This window comes from Pundamilia nyererei, unplaced genomic scaffold, assembly GCF_000239375.1.
Source record: "Pundamilia nyererei isolate P.nyererei 1_Seehausen unplaced genomic scaffold, PunNye1.0 scaffold00225, whole genome shotgun sequence".
NCBI classification, from domain to species: domain Eukaryota; kingdom Metazoa; phylum Chordata; class Actinopteri; order Cichliformes; family Cichlidae; genus Pundamilia; species Pundamilia nyererei.
In genome coordinates this window covers 149412-167688 of record NW_005187626.1, presented here as the reverse complement: position 1 = coordinate 167688, position 18277 = coordinate 149412, and the positions used below count along the sequence as shown (strand labels likewise).

Below are 18277 nucleotides of genomic sequence, written 5' to 3'. Positions count from 1 at the left end.
AGGCTACGTTCACACTGCAGGTCTTAATGCTCAATTCCGATTTTTTGATCAAATCAGATTTTTTTTGTCTGCTCGTTCACACAAACGCGCTCTAGTGTGAACGCTCAAAGCGGCCGCATGCGCAAAAGAAGACGTCCCACACAACGCGCTCTGTTTTGTTGACAGATGGCCCTTAATATAAAGACTTCGAACTTTACGTTTCCCAGTTTTTGCTTTAAGTTATTTTGTTATTTACATAATAATGTAAATAACCTAATAATGATCCTTGTTGCTGTTTCAGAGGAGCGCTGCTTCTAGCTGCAGAGTTCTGTCAGAATCTGCAGATTATACAGAACAAATAAAATGTTCACGTTTCTCCAACGCTGTCTTCCCAACAGTTTCACGGGATGGACAGGAAGCGTTCACGATGTCTTCTCCAGCGCTGATAATTGGTGTCTGTCTTGTGTCAGTGACTAAAACATCAGATATGTTTCAGATTCAGGACCACATGAAAGTGACCCAGGTCAGACCTGAAAATATCGGATTTGATGCGCTTTCGCCTGCAGTGTGAACGTAGCTTTAGTGATGCTGCAACAGGTGTAGGCTGCTGGGGGATTCCCATGATGCACTGGGTGTTTCTTCTTCACCCACTATGTGTTAATCGACCTCTCTGCATCCACAGCATGTCTGTATCCTGTCTTCCTTCTCTCACCCCAACCAATCACAGCAGATGGCCCCGCCCCTCCCTGAGCCTGGCTCTGCCGGAGGTTTCTTCCTGTTAAAAGGGAGTTTTTCCTTCCCACTGTCGCCAAAGTGCTGCTCATAGGGGGTCATATGATTGTTGGGTTTTTCTCTGTATGTGTTATTGTAGGGTCGACCTTACAGTATAAAGTGCTTTGAGGCGACTGTGTGATTTGGCGCTGTGTAAATAAAGCTGAACTGAATTATACATAATGTAGACGCCTCACAGTAACTGTCCAGGTTCAGTGTGGCTGCTGTTAACCGAGGTGTGATCGTTCACCTGTTGTGTCGTGACAGCGCGGCGCTCAGCGATACAGAGATCCACCTCCTGATGATCGCAGTGACAAACAGAGGAGGAGCTCTTCTGAAACGAGTGAAGGTTTAATGAAGTGATTCTAAAAACGCTCAGACCCACTGAGCGCGAGCAGCTGAGCGCGTTACATACAGACCACGGATCGTGCAGAGTCCCACCTGCCTCTGGACAAACACTCGTGCTGAGCAGCAACTGATTGGCCGAGTCTGACGACAGCAGGGAGCCGGAGAGGAAAAGCTGACCTGCACGTTTTCCCTGCTCCTGACCCGCTGAGGCGCCGGGAAAAAGGCACCGAGCAGTTCTGTTTATGTTTTGGTTTGTCAGAGGTTTCCGCCGCCCTCTGATGCGGCGCGGCGGTCAGCCGGTGCCGTGGCTACTGTACTCGAAGACGCCTTTCTTGAAGAACGAGGAGAAGTCGCAGACGTCTCGTTTGGACAGATGGAAAAGGCCGTCTTCGTCCGCTCGGAGGGGCGAGCTAGAGGACGACAGCATCACTCGGAACAAGTTCCTCAGATAACGCTGCAGTGAACCACAGAAGAAGAAAGTCTGCTGTTAGTGAGCCAAAACATTAAGAACACTCACAGGTTAAGTGCAGCTGGCTCTTATCAGACGTCCTCATCATCCTCCTCACCATCATCAGTGCTCTTTGACTCCCTCTCCGTCCTCTGAGGATACCTGCCTACAGCCCACCCCCACACGGACCACAGCCAATCAGCTCAGACTCAAAAACTTTACGTTTGAAGTCTTCGAGTGAAAAATTCATAGAAAATAAAGCACACGCGTCCTGGTCACCTCTCGTTCAGATTACTGTAACGCTGTTCTCCCAGAAATCTCCTTAATCAGCCCCAAATGTTCCTCCACGTACCTCCAGGTGATTCCGCCGCTCGGCGACCATTCGCTCGTCCCGGTTTCCAAACAGCTTCTTTGGCGGGAAATCGAGAGCGGCGAGCTGAAACAGACAAGAGTTTAGAGACGATCACCTGGCGCCAGAACACTGAGTATAAAGGTATAAGCTAGCCTCTTCATCAGGACGTCTCTGTGACCAATCTGTAAGGCTGAACCTGGACTGAGACCAGGTGAGTTCAGGTGACTGTGGAGCACCGTTTGGTCTTTCAGGTGTGCTCCTGCTGCTGCACCAGTCCCTCACCACAAAGACTCAAACCAGCAACTTTCAGATGATCCTTTGATGATCTGTGTTTCAGTATTAAGTTACGAGCCAGATGCGTCATCAGTGTCCTGTGGGCTACGCTGTAGAGCTGAAGGTTTTCACTCTTCTCGTTAATCGTGGTCACAGTTTCTGATGATGAACTCAGTGTGCACCAAGCTCAGGCTGCTTGAAACACAGTGTTTTTCTACTCTGGGATCTGGATAAAGTCACTGAGCTGGCTTGAAGTGGGTGGAGCTAAAGCAGACAGAGGCTGAACTGAGATAAAGGGTTTGAGAAGCTTTGGGGCTTCGACTCGGAGTTCGATCTGTCTGAGCGCAGCACTCACAGCCCAAACCGTGATCTAGGTAACGTTCTGGGCGTCTCTCGTCATTCTTCCGACTCAAACACAGAAACGTTTTTCTGCTGCTTTGATCTGTAAACTGTTCTAAAAGCTGGTGACGTGTCTCACCTCTGGATATTTTAACTTCAGGCTCTTGTGCATTTCCCGGAAGCGGCTGTAGCGTCTGAACACCGTCCACGTCTCGTCCATCACAGTGATCTGACCAAAGAGAAGCACATGAACATCGAGATGATGGACACCAAATCTGAGCTCGCTGATCTACTCAGCCATTCTACAAGAATGACACATCTGGATACCAGTGGAGATGGACCACCAGTTTACTTGACTTATTGGTGACGAGTCAGAAAGTGCACGAGTCTGTCAGAGGAACATTTCTACAGAAAGTAAACCTTCCAGTGTTCGTCTGAGAACCTTTCAATGGCAGCTGCCTCTGACTGACAGGTGGATGGTGACACAGGCAGCTGTAGCTGCTAGCTTCACCTGAGCTGGACCTCTGCACGTGTTGTTGGGGTGTTTTTAGCTGCTGTGAGGTTACCAGCTGTGGGTCTGCTGGGAGACTAACTCCACTGACAACTGGGCGAAAGGTGGGAAACCCAACGGCAGGTCGTCGGTCCATCACAGGGCTCTGAAACTAGTTGCACATCCTGTTTATCTAAGAAACAAGCTAACGACGCCGATCGCACAGGAACAGGCTGACGATGCAAACAAAGTGCGTCCACCCTCAATGCCATTTCACCACTTTAAGTGAAGGCGAGCAACAGATCCAAGCGGGCGTGGCCTGAGAGAAGCTCTGCTCAACTTCGAGGTGAGCAACTGAAGCAACTACCAATGAGAGTGCAGGACACTGTAAATACGTTAGAGGGTTACCAAGGCAACCAGACCCTGGAACCTCTAAAAGCAAGGAGTGAATCGCTTCCAGCGTGGACGCAACTTTAGTGACGGCGGTGGCTCCCGTGTCGACTTTGGCCCGTGGCGATGGTGCTGTGCAGACTGCGATCAAACGACGGTTTCATGTAAACAGCTGAGCTTTTAATCAGAAATGTAGTTATTAACAAACGCGCTACGAGCAACCGTTTACCCCGTGCATCGTTGCTAACCGCAGTAATTCAAAGAACACGCACAGAGCGTGCAAGTCAAAGATGTAACTCAAATTCTTCTAAAGTTCAAATTTCAGAAAGAAACAAAGTAAGAAATGAAAATTGTGGACTTTGGCAGCGTCTTCGGCGTCACTTTGTTCTTGTATTTGTTTTGGTAGCAGACAGAGACACATCATTTACTTCATACTGACGCCAACGCACCACATCTGGACTTCAGACTTGTTGGTTTGAAGGTGTGAGCCCTCCTGTGAATGTTAGAGAGAAGGCAAAAACAAAGTGGATGTGCGACTGAGGCAAATCATATAAAGTACGGAGCCCCCCAGGGGACATGGGAGAAAAAAAAATTACGGAGGAAAAAAAAAATTAGGGAGGAAAAAAAAATTAAGACGGACTTTTGCGAGATCTCGCAAAAGTTTTAGCCGCATTCTTCGGAGGCCGCCAGCTCGAAGCCGACCGGGAGGTCGAGGCACGATGTGCCGGGAAAGCGGTGTTCCTCCCGGCTGTAGTAGGTCTCGACCTCCCGTTAGCTTCGGGATGGTGGGTGTCAGATCTCCAAAAACGTCGGAGCTCTTTTGCAAATATGTGATGTCTTGTAAACCGAGCAGGTATCTGACGTTTACACAACTACATTCACAAAATATCTTAAAAGTGTATTTTGTGACCCAGAAAGAGTAATATTACAACTAAGTAGCTGCCGCCATTGTTGGAGTTTTGCGAGATCTCGCAAAAGTCCGTCTTAATTTTTTTTTTCTCCCTAATTTTTTTTTTTTCCTCCGTAATTTTTTTTTCTCCCATGTCCCCTGGGGGGCTCCGTAATAAAGCGCTTTGAGTGCTCAGAGTAGGAAAGTGCTGATTAAGAACCCGTCAATTTAGCATTTAGTTTCTCATGGCCGTCGCCCAGGTTCCCCCTGTGAGCCCTGCCCCTAACGCCGGTTCACCAGAACACACCTGCCCTGGTCTTTGAAAGTTGTTCTATGAACTCTTGACAATAAACTTTCTGACCTGCTTCATAAACACAGAGTGAGGGTTGCAGGTCGTCACAGCTTCAGGGTTTAAGCAGCCAACCCATGACCCTGACACTGTACATGTGTACCTAATAAAATGCACAAGCAGTGCAGACGCAAGCATGAAATCTCAGTTTTAACATGCATTTAGATAGAATCTGTGATTGGACTCACCTTCACCTCAAACTCAAAGTGCTCGTCCTTCCCCTGCCCGCGGAGAACGTAACGAGGAATGCTAAGTTTAACAGGCTCCTGGAGGCCGCTACAGCTCGTCCCAGGAGGACGAGACACCAAGTGCTGGACAGGAAGTCGTTGAAAAAGAGAAGGAAAAAAGAAGCGGAGGGTAAAAGGCTGACTCGGAAAATTACAATCAGGAAATTGTTCATTTACAAACCCGTTATAGCCAAAAACCTCCAAACAAATCAGAAATCAAACCAAAACTTTATTACTCGGTCAGCATCCCAACATCATGTCTCTGCAAAGAAATTACACATGAAGTAATATGAACATGGAAGCCACTCCTCTACAGTCTACATGGTGCATGTACACTGACCACAAACAAATCATTCGACGAATAAACAGCTACATTTCTGTATCATCAAAGTTAAAAAGTTTACAATTTTATTAAAAAAATAGAAAAATACTTCAAGATGACGCACCTTTTAAGGTCCAATTTATTAATTAGAATTCATGTAACATCTTAAAATAAATAAGGTGTCTGATTGTGGACAAACACGAGATAGGCACACTGTGTCCAGGTAATGCTGGGCTTCAGGTGCACAGGTGATTAATCAGAGTCTGAGCTTCTGAGGAGCAGCCAAAACATAATTTCCAGGATTCACACGGACCTCGATCAGAAGGAAGGTCGGCCGCGCCACGTCTGAACTGCACCTCTCTCTTCACGGTTTGCGATTTGGGCTTCATAAAAACAAAGTCTACCACCACGCAGGTGTCGGTCTTCTTCACGAGCAGGCACCTGATGTCAGAACGCTTGCGGAGTTTGACTCCTTGAAACTGTGGGTGGGTGGGGACCAGACTGGATCCCCGCGGCACTGGATGAAAGACGCCATCCTCTCGGAGAAGAGCTATGTGGGTGTCCGTCAGGAGGAACTGGGAGATGGTGTCCCCGTGCACACAGGTAGAGTTCTTGACTTTGACGCTGGTGTAGAGCAGGGGACGGACATTAGCAAGCGAAGGTTTGCCGGGACCATCCATGTTCCCGTGGATGATGTAGAGCAAGTCGGCGAGGACGCGCTTAAATCTGGAAGTGATGTGAAGCCCGCTGTCAAGGATGACGTCAGGAACTCTTGAAGTCCAATCCAGAGAGATTACCATTAGGTCGGCAGAGAGCAACGGCTGACGTTCGGTCTCTTCAGGGATCTTCTCAGGAAAGAGAGCATTCAGCAGAGCCCTGCAGAAGTCCTGAGTAAGCTCTTTGCTGTACGTGAAGATAGCTAGGACGGTGTCTTCGGTGCAGCCTGTTAGGCGGATGTGCTGCCCTGCCAGACTTATCTGGACTTCCCGGATTTCTTGGAGTTTAAAGCGGTGAAAAATAGTCAACATGTTTGTAGAATCCGTCCTCGCTGAGAGAATGATTAAGTCCGTCTCTGACAAAAGCAGACAGGCGGGTTTTGGGATGGGTTTCTTACAGTTAGCCGCTCTGAGGCAAAACAGACTCAAAACCTTGCCAAAATTCTCCCGAGGAGCCAGAGATTCCAGCTCTTCCAGGATCCTCTGGGATGAAAATGTCTGTAGCTCAGACAAAACAGCCGGAAGCTCGACCAGCCTCTGATGAAACACTTCTGGACTGGTAACTCTCGAAGAGGACACGGATCCTTCAGGCCAACCAGAGATGTTCGGGATCGGCGGAGCTCCGCGATTCTGTGGGAGCCTCAGCACACAATCCTTCGACAGATCCACCGAAGTGCCTTTGTGCTCGGCTGCGATTGAAGGATTTGGCTCTTGGTGAAGCCGTGTTTGATGAATCAGCGGCAGCTCTTTGGATATCGTGCTCACGTACTGAGGGAGGACAACCTTCATGTCGCCTGCTTGAACGTTTCGAATGATGTCCCGTGTGCCCTGAAGCTTTCTACCAGCATCTTTACACACCTCGGACAGTTTGTCAGCAAAGTCGCCGAAGACAAAGCTCTTATTGGCTGTCACTTTCTCTGCTTCTGCATCCAGTTCTGGTTTTGTTTGACCAATAAAGGATCCCATCATCTGCTGCTGACTTACTTGTAACCACTGGATCACTGAACTGATGTAACCACTGTTAAAGCTGCGTGACTTTGAGGAATGATCAGTGGGCGGTTTCGTCTCGCCTGCTCTCCCTGAATCACATGTTTGGGATTCAACCTTTTCCTCCGAGTTAGAAAACGAGCGTCCATCGTGAACCTCCTGCTTTTCACCACGATCATCGTCAACACAGCAGGTGGAATCACTTCCATCAGATCTGTTGCTGTGCTGGTCTGGGTGCACTTCTTGCTCAATTTTGTGTTCGGCGTTCAAACAGTTGAGGTCACAAACTGCTCGGCCCACTTCTCCTTTGCTGAGGTCATTGTTTTCAGGAACTTCCACTTTTTCAATGTCTGTAGACTTTTGCGTTTCTTCTCTTTGAATCTGACCACGTTCTGGTTCCTCTGACATGTTTTTGTGGACATTAGGACAGACTGCCTCAAACTCCAGGGAATGCTGGAAGCTAGACCCTCTGGCTCTCTGTGTGCACAAGGGGGGGAGTGGAGTCCGTGACTAAAGTGGAGGCTCTAGGAATTATGCTGAAGTTCATAATCCACCCACTGAGAATTACAGTTCCTCCAATCACCAGGTGCACAGGTGGGATGTAAGTGATTTAAATCAATAAGGTGAAAGTTTGTCATGCAAATTAAATTGACAAGTGCACGAAAACGTCTTTCCGAAAGGTTTGAAACTCAAACACAGGCAGAAAAGCATTTGCAAACAGTTCACTTCCAGGGGCAAAGGTCATCAGCTCATCTCAGCTTTGACTAAAATCATCTGCAAATACTATTTTACCCAAGTTTGCACATTTTGACAGGAAAGACGTTTGGATACTCTGATCATTTCTGCTTCCCATGCTTTGGTTGACCATCATAAAGCAGAGAGTGAGCTTTCTGTTCTCCCAAAAATACAAAGATAAACCAGCTGCAGGGTTTCCCTATGATGTTTAAGCTGAAACTGGTTTAACTGGTACCAACTCCTACTCTAGGATTACATGCACAACGCAGTCTTCTAAAAAAACGTTCAGCCAGCAAAGCTAGCTGACACAAAGCTAAAGCGGCCAGCAGGGGGCGACTCGTCTAGCTGGAATCTTGTCCTACACTTGTACGGTACGTCTCAGTTTCTGGTTTCAGGTCCTTTTGAATAAAACACGAGGTTCGTTTTAGACGCTGAGAATCAGTCAGGGCTGATTCAGGGCAGGTCTAAACTGTGACGGACAGCTGTGAACCTACGAGCTCGGTCATCACATCTGGTTTCAAAAGACCAAGATGGAAACAGCAAGAATGCTCCGTCTGAGGCTCAAAAATAAATACGTTCATTGATTCGTTTAAAAAATTAACCGAGGTGGTCTACGTCCATCTTTTATATAGTGAGTATGAACAGAACTACAGGTGAGCATCTGAAGTGTCAGACTGTATCGACATGAAGCCTGCTTCGAGTTAAAGTGAAAGGATCTTCCAGGGAACACCGACCTCTGAGGACACGCCCAGTTTTGGCGACACCGTGTGATCTTCTATATTTCACTAAGCCAAGCTGACGACGACAGGGGTTAAAAAAGATAAACACTAATCCCTCGAACCCTCGGCTGAACCTCTGGGTTAAACGCCGCAGCTGGAACATTCGGAGCTTCTCTGTTTGTCATCGAACATTTAAAGAGAAAGCCCATTCTCTGTCTCCTTTCAAATTAAAAGCATATTTATCACCTCGGGATAGTCTGATTAAATTAAGGGCATGCATGAGGCACATCTGGAACACGATGCAGAGATAAAGAACCGTGCCTTAATAACGCGGCAGGATTCGACCCTGGTCTTACCTGATACTTGAGCTTCCTCGGATTAATGTTCGGGAGCTTTTCATCCTCCTGAAAACAATAAAAATAAACTTCAGTGTCTCCAAACATAATGTGGACAAAGTAAAAAGCATCGTGTTCGTTCATAGTCAGTATTTATGATGACAGGAAAAAGGGAGACCGATTAAATAAACCCAGGATAAATGAAACCCAGGGAGAGAGGAAATCAAAGCACATCTGGGGACCCGTGCAGATTAGAGAGCAGGAAAAGTCTGATGGTGGGAATGAAGGCTGGAGGATCCTGGTCTTACCTCATCTGTCAATCTAACAGAGCTACAGTCGCTAACCTCCTCCTCCTCCTGCAGGGTCAAAGAGCTAAACATCAGTTCTACAGAGAAAACCTGGATTTATTCATCCGAACTTTACTGGAGACGACAGCAAGAAGCAAACACTACAAACTGCAGCAACACAATCCCTCAATGTTTCATCACATGACAGAAAACACATGCTGGAGAGCAGCCTGGAGACCCAGACCGTCACACTCCTGGAGACTGACACACACACACACGCACACACACACGCGCACACACACGCACACACGCATGCACACACACACACACACTGTTCTACTACACGACTGTGTCGTGCTCCCGTCTCACTGCACATGGTTGGAATGACAATAGAGCCGCTGGACTGAAAACCTTTATTTGACTTTTCAGGCTTTTCAAAGCTGAATTCTGATCAACCTGACAATTAATCAATAACGCTGCCAATCAGAATTTCAGAGTAAAAGCTGAATGAATCAGCCTGAAGGTCAGTGGTTACTCTGAAAACGAGTGTCGGCGGTGGGGATGAAGCGCCTCGAGGCGCCTGGATCAGATTTGTGCAACAACCCAATCAGAGGACGTGTCGACCGCCGTTCCCGGGTGCTCGGCGGGTTAAATGTGGGCCGTGATGAAGAGTGTGGTGCCTCTTACTCGCAGTGATTCTGTGGACAGAGACAGATCCATGCTGCTGCCGTTCAGGAGGTTCATCTTGCGTAGCCGCCGCTGGACTTCCTCTTCGATGTAGGCGTTTATCCTGCAGGGCGCACACACACACACACACACACACAGTGAACACGGGGAGGCGGCCCCTGCAGAGTGAGGCGGGGTTTGGTGTGGCGTACCTGTCGTCGGACAGCGGCAGCAGCGTGTTCAGACCCTGGATGTGACTGGCGGGCGAGCCGCCGTGACCTGCCCGCTCGTCGCTGCTGATGGAGTGCATCCGGCTGGTGTCGTCGCCCTCGCTGATTCGCTGCCGCAGCTTCTGGATCTCGCGCTGCACTCTGGACACGAAACACACAGTGAGCCTTCAAAATAAAAGCCCCAGCAAGAATAAATAAAATGTGCAACTGCCGGATTAAACCGGTTCCTTTCGGAAACCGTTTCTATAGAAACCTCTGCTGGTCCAGCTCCGCCCCGGTCCTGGGGGTCCTGGCGACAGAGCTCTTGCTCCTCTGCTCCTCGGAGTCGGGCTCGAGGGAGACGCTTCGCCTCAGGGCGGAGTGCCTCCTCTCCAGCCGGGCCACGGCCTGCTCCATCGCCTCCCTCTGCTGCTTCTCCTTTGACTCCAGGATCTCCTTCTCCTTCCTCCTCACCTTCTCCTCCTGCCGCGCCACATTGGCTGTGAACTCGTAGGTCTCCTGGAGCTGCTGGAGCTGCCGGGCGCTGTGCCAATGGAGGTTCAGCTTCTCCTCTTTGTCCTCCAGCTCCTTCTCCACCTGGAACAGCGTGTTGTCGAGCCCCGGAGATCGGTCGCAGTTCCCGTTGCCGCCGCCGCTGCGCTCCAGCAGCTCCGAGGCTCTCTGCTTCTCCTCGGCGAGGGCGGGGAGGAGGCCGTTGGCGAGGTTGGCGAGCTGTCGCTCCTTCAGCTGCAGCCTGTGCTCCGCCTGTCGGAGGAGCTGCTCCTCGTGGCAGACAGCGGTGGCGTCCTGCGCTCCCTTCTCCTGCGTCTCCTTCAGGTGCTGCTGGCGCTCTCTCAGGCCGTGGGTGAGGAGCAGCAGGGCGCCACGCTCGGCGGCAACCTCCTTCTCCAGGCGCTCCCTTTGCTGCCGCAGCCCCTCCTCCAGCAGGTCCAGCTCCTTCACCTGAGCCGCCTTGAAGTCGGCGTAGCGGCTCTGGGCGGCCCGCGCCTCCTCGCCAGCATCCTCCACGTCCGGCCGCTCGGCGGCCTCTTTGGCGCAGAGGAGGGCTTCTCTGATCTCTGTCAGCGCCTGCTGCTCCTCCTCCAGGCGGCGGGCGTCCTCCCGGGTCAGCAGGGCGGTGGCAGCTTCGTGTTTCTCCCTCAGCTGCTCCTCCAGCCGCCCCACCAGACTCAGCTGCTCGCGCTCCTGCTCCTCCAGCCGCCGCCGCTCCGTCTCCAGACGCACCCGCTGCTCCTCGCGCTCCCTCTTCAGCCGCTCCAGCTCGCGGTAGATCTCCGTCTGCTCTGTCGCCTCCTGGTGCCTCCGCTGCTGCTCGTCTTGCTTCTCCGCACGGTCCGCCTCGTGCTCCTGCGGCTCCTTCCGCCGTCGGCTCCGCTGGAGATCCACCTCATTGATCTCGGAGCGCCTCTCCTCCTCGAAGCGCTCCTTCTCAGCCAGGAAGTCTCGCAGCCGGCTCTCGATGTCCTGGCTGCGGCGGTGGAGGCTCTCCTCCTGGCGGAGGATCCGCTGCTGCACCTCCTCGGACTCCTTGCGCTGACTCTCCACCTCCTGCTGGAGGCGCTCCAGCTCCGCCTTCTCGCTCTGCTGCTTGGCCTCCATCTCTTTGATCAGCCTCCTGCGGGAACAAAACAAAGCAAACGTCACCTGAGCCGCCCGAGCTCCACCAATCAGAGAGCTGGTCTTCAGGTGGGCGGACACGTACCTCTTCAACTCCAGCTTCTCCAGCTCTTCTCGCTGCTGTCGCTCAAACTCCAACCTAGGAAACAACACACCTCCGTCAGCTTCCTCGGAGCGCCCAAACGCACAAACACACACAGTCGAGCGGCGGCAGCACGTCAGACAAACAGCTTGGGATGAGACGGCAGGCGGCGACACGTCTAACCTCACAGCGGGACAGAAGCAGGAAGCTGGTGAGCAAATAAACAGCATGGATGAAGCAGACAGTGAGGGTGGAGGTGAGGAGGCACGGGACGAGTCGACACACGTCTTTGGGTCAAAACGGGACAGTTAGACAGGAAGTGCACGGCTGAGTCTACCTGAGGAAGACGGGGCCCTTCTCAGTGAAGAGACTGTGAACGGGACAGGGACACAGTTACATCCTTCAATCACAGCACGACAGAAACTCCCTGCCCTCCTTTAGCTACTCCTCAGGTGTGTCAGGCGACTTCGTCTTCAGACTTATTAGAAATAACGGGCGTTCCCTCCTGGAACCGCTGGAGCTGCTTAAAATATAACATGACTGTAACAAACTGTACAGAGCGGGGTGTCGATATTCAGCCATGATTCACAGCAACCAGAAGAACGATTGGTCGGCGTCTGCGGCGCGTCGCGGGGTTAAGGATCAGACCTCTGCAGAGGATGTCAGTCGAGGGCGGCGAGCTCAGCGGACGTCTCCGCGTTAGAGACGCTCGGAGAGTTGGAGAGGTGTGGCCGACCGAGCTGAGCTCACTTCAGCTGTTCATCGTACGACGTGAGTAAAATTAGACGACGTGAAGTCTAAGGAGCTTACAAAGAAAAGCGTCTGGACTTCTTTAAGTTGCTTGAAGACGTTTCACCTCTCATCCGAGAAGCTTCTTCAGTTCTAAGGTCAAATGGTGGAGAGTCCCAGATATAAACCTAGTGGGAGTTTCCCCCCACAGAGGGACAAAAGGACCCCCTGATGATTATAGATGGCATCTATAATCCAGTTTTGAGATCCTTCCCAGACGCCTTAACGCCCACTCACATCCTGGGCCATCTGACCTCAGGAATTCGCATGATAAGGTGGGGCCAGGTTTCACAATGAACACACCTGAAACTCTGGCTGATTGGGACCCACGCCCAGTTTCACACCTTGGCTCAGGCGATTAGAGGATCATCAGGGGTCCTTTTGTCCCTCTGTGGGGGGAAACTCCCACTAGGTTTATATCTGGGACTCTCCACCATTTGACCTTAGAACTGAAGAAGCTTCTCGGATGAGAGGTGAAACGTCTTCAAGCAACTTAAAGAAGTCCAGACGCTTTTCTTTGCAAGCTCCTTTGACTACGATGACCTGGATGACTGAGAACCTTCACAGACATCTAGACGACGTGAAGCACGCCGCGCTAATCTGCAGCCCTGAACTCGCTGCTGGAGCAGCCAATGACCTGCTGACTCATCAAACATCGGTCGTCTGAGCGCTCTCACGCCGTTTGAAGTCTGTACGGCGTTATGGCGCCGTGCATTGGCTCGTGTCTAAAAGCGAGCTCAGAAACTTCCCCTGACGCTCGGACACGGCAGCGTGCGTGCAGCGCCCGTGTGGTGATGGCAGCGAGAGATCTGCAGACTGGAAGTTTGGCTGAATAATGGAGAAACAGCTTCATGCAGAGCAGCTTCCTGATGGTGTTGTTATTTTATTTAAGCTCATGGACTGAAGTAATGATGGATTCTTTCAGTGATGTAAGGCGGAGGCTCCTCCTCCATCAGGAGGCGGCGGCGCGGCCGTCCGCTTCACACGGACTCCCACTCAGTGTGGAGGACAGAGCGAGGAGGCGCGCACGATGCAGTCACTGCTCTGTTTGCAGAGTCGCACAATCAGAAATCACAGCCTGTGCTCTCCGAGCCGACAGGTTAAAGGTCAGCTGGTGTGTGACATCATCGCTCCATCAGCAGCCACTGCATGAAGCTCCTGATGGAGCCGAGAAGTTCAAGCTGATGTTCACCCCCCTCTGTGTGCGTGTGTGTGCGTGTGTGTGCGCGTGTGTGCGTGTGTGTGCGCGTGCAGTCACCCGGGGTTGTACAGCATCACAGTGGAGAGGTTCTCGCAGGACTTGGACAGATCGGTCATGGAGAGGCTGAACGTGGAGAGAAGGCCACTCTGAAACAGGCAGACGGCGTCCTCGTGAGGTTCACCAAAGACCTTCAAACACCTTTCAACACCTAAACTGAGGCCACGCCCTCACCTTTCGTTTCTCCCGCAGCTTGGCCGCCTCCTTCGGATGGTTGAAGCGAAACATGTTGGTCCTGCCGAGCAGAATGACGGCGCCTGGAAAACAAAACCGCACACGACAGAAACGGACGACTCAAATCAGAGCGACAGAACAAAGAGCATCTCTCAGGTAAAGGTGTGTCGCCTCCGGACGGAGATCCAGGTGTCCTGGTCTGTGCACAGCGAACACGTGCTGAAGCATCACGTTACTGTGGCAACGCCCTCCATTACCTTCAGCCCTTTAAAATCTGTTTAGACAGAGCAACACGCTACAGCTGGAGACGGGCCTCACCCTGGTTGAGCTGCGACGGCGCCGTCACCTGGACTCCGTTGACCGAACACTGAGCTCCGGCGAGCGGCACCAGAGTCACCGTCCCGTTCTGGTTCTCAAACATGCAGTGCTCGCTCTCCAGGTCCAGACCGTGCAGGACTGCAGGAGGAACGAGATCACGGTCAGCAACGCCATCAGCCTCTGCACTCATCATCATTACAGTTATGACTCACTGATGTCCTGCTCTGTGGACGCGTCCTCTCTGCCCACGTAGGTCCGCCCCTCCTGCAGAAACGAGACAGAGACACGCAGTCACTGCACCCACCCCTGACGTCCAGCGGGGGCAGCGGCGAGTCAGCCGCACAGAGTGTTTACAGCGTGACACACAAACAGTTTGGTCTTCACTCCTTCATAACACCTTTACGACTCACCTGAGCTGTTTAGAGGACTGAGATTATCTGACCAATAATAACAGACCGTGCACCAAGCACTGTGATTGGATGTTAGTGGCTGGCAGGTATCCGTGTATGGATGCAGCCTGACGGCATAAACGATCACTAATCTAAAGGTGAGTCCGGGAGCGCGCTGACCTTTAAATGGTAGAGGATGATGCCGGTGCTGAGGAGGTCGTCGTCGATGCCGATGAGGTGAGGCAGCTCGGAGTCCAGCACCACGCCGATGCCCTCTTTCCTCAGAGCGAGCGTCTCCTCCTGCAACATTTTACAACTTCAGCCACAAAAACAAACATCTGCTCCGAGGGGGGCCGGATGGTCAATGCTCGCCGCTACCTTGAGGATGTTTTGAGTCTCGTTCCATTTGTTGGTCCACTCTTTAGTCAGCTCCAAGACCTGCAAACAGCAGAGCGTCAGCTGCTTCTGCTCTCAGCTGTAAACGTAACGGCGGTCAAGCTGCCGGACGGCGTGAGACTCACCCGGGCTTCATTCTGGTGCAGCTTCTCCTCCATGCTCAGAGCAGTGGGCGAGTCCAGCAGAGCGATCTGACAAACAGAAACCACCAAGCTACTGAGCGCGCTCAGTCTGCGGCCTCGGGAACCGGACGGCTTCCTGTTTCCGAGGCCGCAGGCAACACGCATCACTTTAAAAGGCACAGAGGAAGATGGTGTAGTCCTGCACAACAACCGCCATGTTTGTAGTTCTTACCTGGTTGCCCTGGACCAACAGAGCTTTGAGCCGGGCGATTTCAGCCCGCAGTTCTCGGATCAGCCTGACGTTGGCGTCCTCGTTGATGGTGGGTTTGTTGATGATGTTCTTGGCTCGGTTGGCGTAGCGCAGAGTGCTGAGCGTCTCGCCGTAATTTACGTCGGCGGGAGAAATGGCTGAAACAGAAGGAGATTGCGTTTTCTCGGGGCGCTCTCGGACACTCGCATACGTTCACTTCGTGTTTTCTGCTCACTGGCGATCATGATGGTCTTGGAGTTTCCGCCCAGACTGTCCTTCAGCAGCCACGTCAGCACCGAGTCTCTGTAGGGAACGAACACCGACTTCTTCTTCAGGTTGGTGTTCACGCCGCCCTGCGACATGTCGGCTGGAACGAGAAACATCAGTCAGTCAGAATGAGGAGCGATCAGCGGCTTTAACGAGGCGCCCGACTTTGACTCCATCCCTGAAAACAAAAACTGAAGCACTGATGACACAACGGAAACAAAATCTAAGATTAAAAACAGTTAACCCCGCCCCTGAAGACAAACCGCTCCTGACCTAAAGCAGAGATGACGTTGCCCAGGGTGACCAGCGACTTGTTGATGTTCCCGCCCTCCTTCAGTCGGACGCCGGTGGCTCCAGTGGCGTCGGCTCGCTCGCTGCCGGCCAGATCGACCAGGTGGATCTTACTGAGGGTTTCGCTGGGCATCTCGGCATCGAACTTGGCCTACAAAAGCAAACAATCACCATCCGTGAACGTTTACACGACATCCACGGCCATCACTTTGAAGCACGGAGATCATTTCAGAGCTCTCGTGGTTCTTCTCTCGCTCGCGGCTTGTTTTCGTGTCACTTCTCTCGAATTATTGGTAAAAATATTCGTATGAAAATCGTCGAGCTCAGCCGAGTACTTCCTCTGCTGACTTCTTTATGATGGCGTGGAACCCGTGACCGTCGCTGACCTGTGTGAAGTTGATGGTGAAGATGGCGTGCGAGCGGCTGCTGACATCGTTCATGCCGGTGCTGGCGGTGGTGCGGTTGATGTTTCCGGCCTCCATCAGCTCCTCCACGTCGCCGTAGTTCTGCACCAGGTGTTTGGACAGATCTGAGGTCAGGAGGGAAAACACGCCGAGCTCAGAGAAGACGATCGTATCAAAGATCGGAAGAGCGAGCGCGGGCTGTGTGACGTGGACGTGGTGAGGCTGATGGGTAACACCTTGACCCCCAGCCCCGCCCCGCCCCCCAAGAATCATCAAAAAAGAACCAAACTCTGCAGCAGCGTTTCAGGGGCACCGGACATGAAGGTTTTACCTTCCACGTAGGGCCCGCCTTTCGGGTGCTCCCTGACCCTCAGGTTGTAGGTCTGAGTGGACTTCCTCCTCAGCAGGTCTCTGACCCTCTCGTTGTAGATCTCCAGGTAGCTGAGGACACAAGCACAAACGTGAAAGCAGCCTTTCTGGCTGGACCCTCGCGTGCTGGAGTCGGACTCTCACCTGACTTCTGTGCGAAACGAAGCTTCGTCCCATCGAGTGGCCTCCGAGATCCGACTGAACAAACCCTCACAGATCCTCGGGATCAGGCCGGCGTCGCCCTAAACCGAGACCACAGACATCAGATCGGCCAGCTGAGCTTTCATCTACATCGGGGTGGGGAACTCCAGACCTCGAGGGCCGGTGTCCTGCAGGTTTTAGGTCCTGAGTCACATGATTAGTTCATTACCAGGACGCATCTAAAACCTGCAGGACGCCGGCCCTCGAGGTCTGGAGTTCCCCACCCCTGAGCTACACCATCGTCGTGCTCTGTCACAACACGCTCGGAGCGTTCAGCTCGTGGCGAACACGAAGGAACCTCGGAGCACGTCTGAAGGAACGGCAGAGCGTCGATGCCGGCAAACAACTGAGTAATCTGCCAATCGGCAGCAGCTTCAGCGCTCGAGGTGTTTTTGAGTAAAATACATGCAGTCAGTTTAAAGTGGAGCACACTTCGGCGGTCTCACCGGCGCTCCCATCATGGTGTAGGACTTCCCGGAGCCCGTCTGACCATAGGCGAAGACGCAGGCGTTGTAGCCCTCGAACGCCGCCTTCAGCACGTCGGAGCCCAAATCTTTGAAAACCTGCGAGTGAAAGAGAACAAATGAGGTTGTATTTCTTCTTTGTGACACCACGGAGGCGGAGTCAATACGACGGGCTGCAGCGCGTGACCCGCTCACCTTTTCCTGAGAGACGAAGGTGGCGCTCTTACAGTCCATCGAGTCGTAGGAGAAGTCGTACGTGAAGGTTTTGGTGTGCTCCCTCACCGAGTCGCCGAGGACGCCATCGGAGATCTGAACCAATCACAGCTCAGAGGTTACAAACAGAGCGGTGAGCCCGTTTTCCTGCCATTCTGACAAATGAGAGCGTTACCTTCAGGTTGGTGATGGAGGTTTTGGTTCCTTCCATCTCGATGATGCACTTTGCCATCAGATCCTTCTCCCTGAAAAACACCACGAAGCTTCACAGAGCGAACAGGACGACCCTTTACCTTCAGGTAGAACGCTGCCAACGGCAACGCTGTCAGATGTTTGTTACCATAGTTACACAGATGATACTCCGCATAGAGACTGATGATAATGACGTAAACAGGCTGTCAGTGAAAACCAGACGTAGAGACTCGTATATGACATCATCTCCTCCAGGTCGGCCTCGTAACCCTCCACTGCTATGCTGCTGCACCTGCTGCACCTGCTGCACCTGCTGCACCTGCTGCACCTGCTGCACGCCTCACAGAGCAGCGCTGAGCACGCGGCGTCTGAACTCAGATATAAAAGAAGAAACTGAACCGATAATCTAAGAAACGCTTAGAAACACTTTAAAATCTGCCGTTTGCCCACAACAACAACAACAACAGGAGGGGCTTGTTTGTTTAAATAAATTTGAATATGTAAATATTAAATTTTTTTCTGTGCTGTTTTTTTGCTGATACGACCACAGAAGCTTCTCTGTGGATAAACACCACACACAGTGTCTCACACACACACACACACACACACATGCACGCACACACACGCAC

The 18277-nt window shown here is 51.9% G+C and overlaps 1 protein-coding gene across 7 annotated transcripts in view; it reads right to left on the bottom strand.

Moving 5' to 3' along the window:
* Nucleotides 1–1082: 1082 nt before the first annotated feature.
* Nucleotides 1083–18277, bottom strand: part of kif16ba (kinesin family member 16Ba) — a 20047-nt gene continuing 2852 nt past the window's right edge. The window contains exons 2-28 of one of the 7 annotated variants that reach the window (XM_005748568.1): nt 17632–17701; nt 17439–17552; nt 17226–17342; nt 16723–16820; nt 16541–16650; nt 16192–16334; nt 15788–15956; nt 15483–15614; nt 15230–15405; nt 15001–15066; nt 14858–14917; nt 14660–14779; nt 14303–14354; nt 14091–14228; nt 13773–13855; nt 13599–13687; nt 11889–11921; nt 11555–11608; nt 10106–11467; nt 9835–9993; nt 9644–9746; nt 8978–9025; nt 8691–8738; nt 4817–4939; nt 2650–2739; nt 1899–1982; nt 1083–1552 (exon numbers count right to left, since the gene is read on the bottom strand). In XM_005748568.1, coding sequence (XP_005748625.1) covers nt 1391–1552; nt 1899–1982; nt 2650–2739; nt 4817–4939; nt 8691–8738; nt 8978–9025; nt 9644–9746; nt 9835–9993; nt 10106–11467; nt 11555–11608; nt 11889–11921; nt 13599–13687; nt 13773–13855; nt 14091–14228; nt 14303–14354; nt 14660–14779; nt 14858–14917; nt 15001–15066; nt 15230–15405; nt 15483–15614; nt 15788–15956; nt 16192–16334; nt 16541–16650; nt 16723–16820; nt 17226–17342; nt 17439–17552; nt 17632–17701 — 4003 coding nt within the window. In that variant the 3' untranslated portion in view covers nt 1083–1390. Of the gene's footprint in view, nt 1553–1898; nt 1983–2649; nt 2740–4816; nt 7358–8690; nt 8739–8977; nt 9026–9643; nt 9747–9834; nt 9994–10105; nt 11468–11554; nt 11609–11888; nt 11922–13598; nt 13688–13772; nt 13856–14090; nt 14229–14302; nt 14355–14659; nt 14780–14857; nt 14918–15000; nt 15067–15229; nt 15406–15482; nt 15615–15787; nt 15957–16191; nt 16335–16540; nt 16651–16722; nt 16821–17225; nt 17343–17438; nt 17553–17631; nt 17702–17796; nt 18096–18277 lie in introns of those variants that run through there. The other 6 variants (XM_005748569.1, XM_013914801.1, XM_013914800.1 and 3 more) reach the window with 6 other exon arrangements.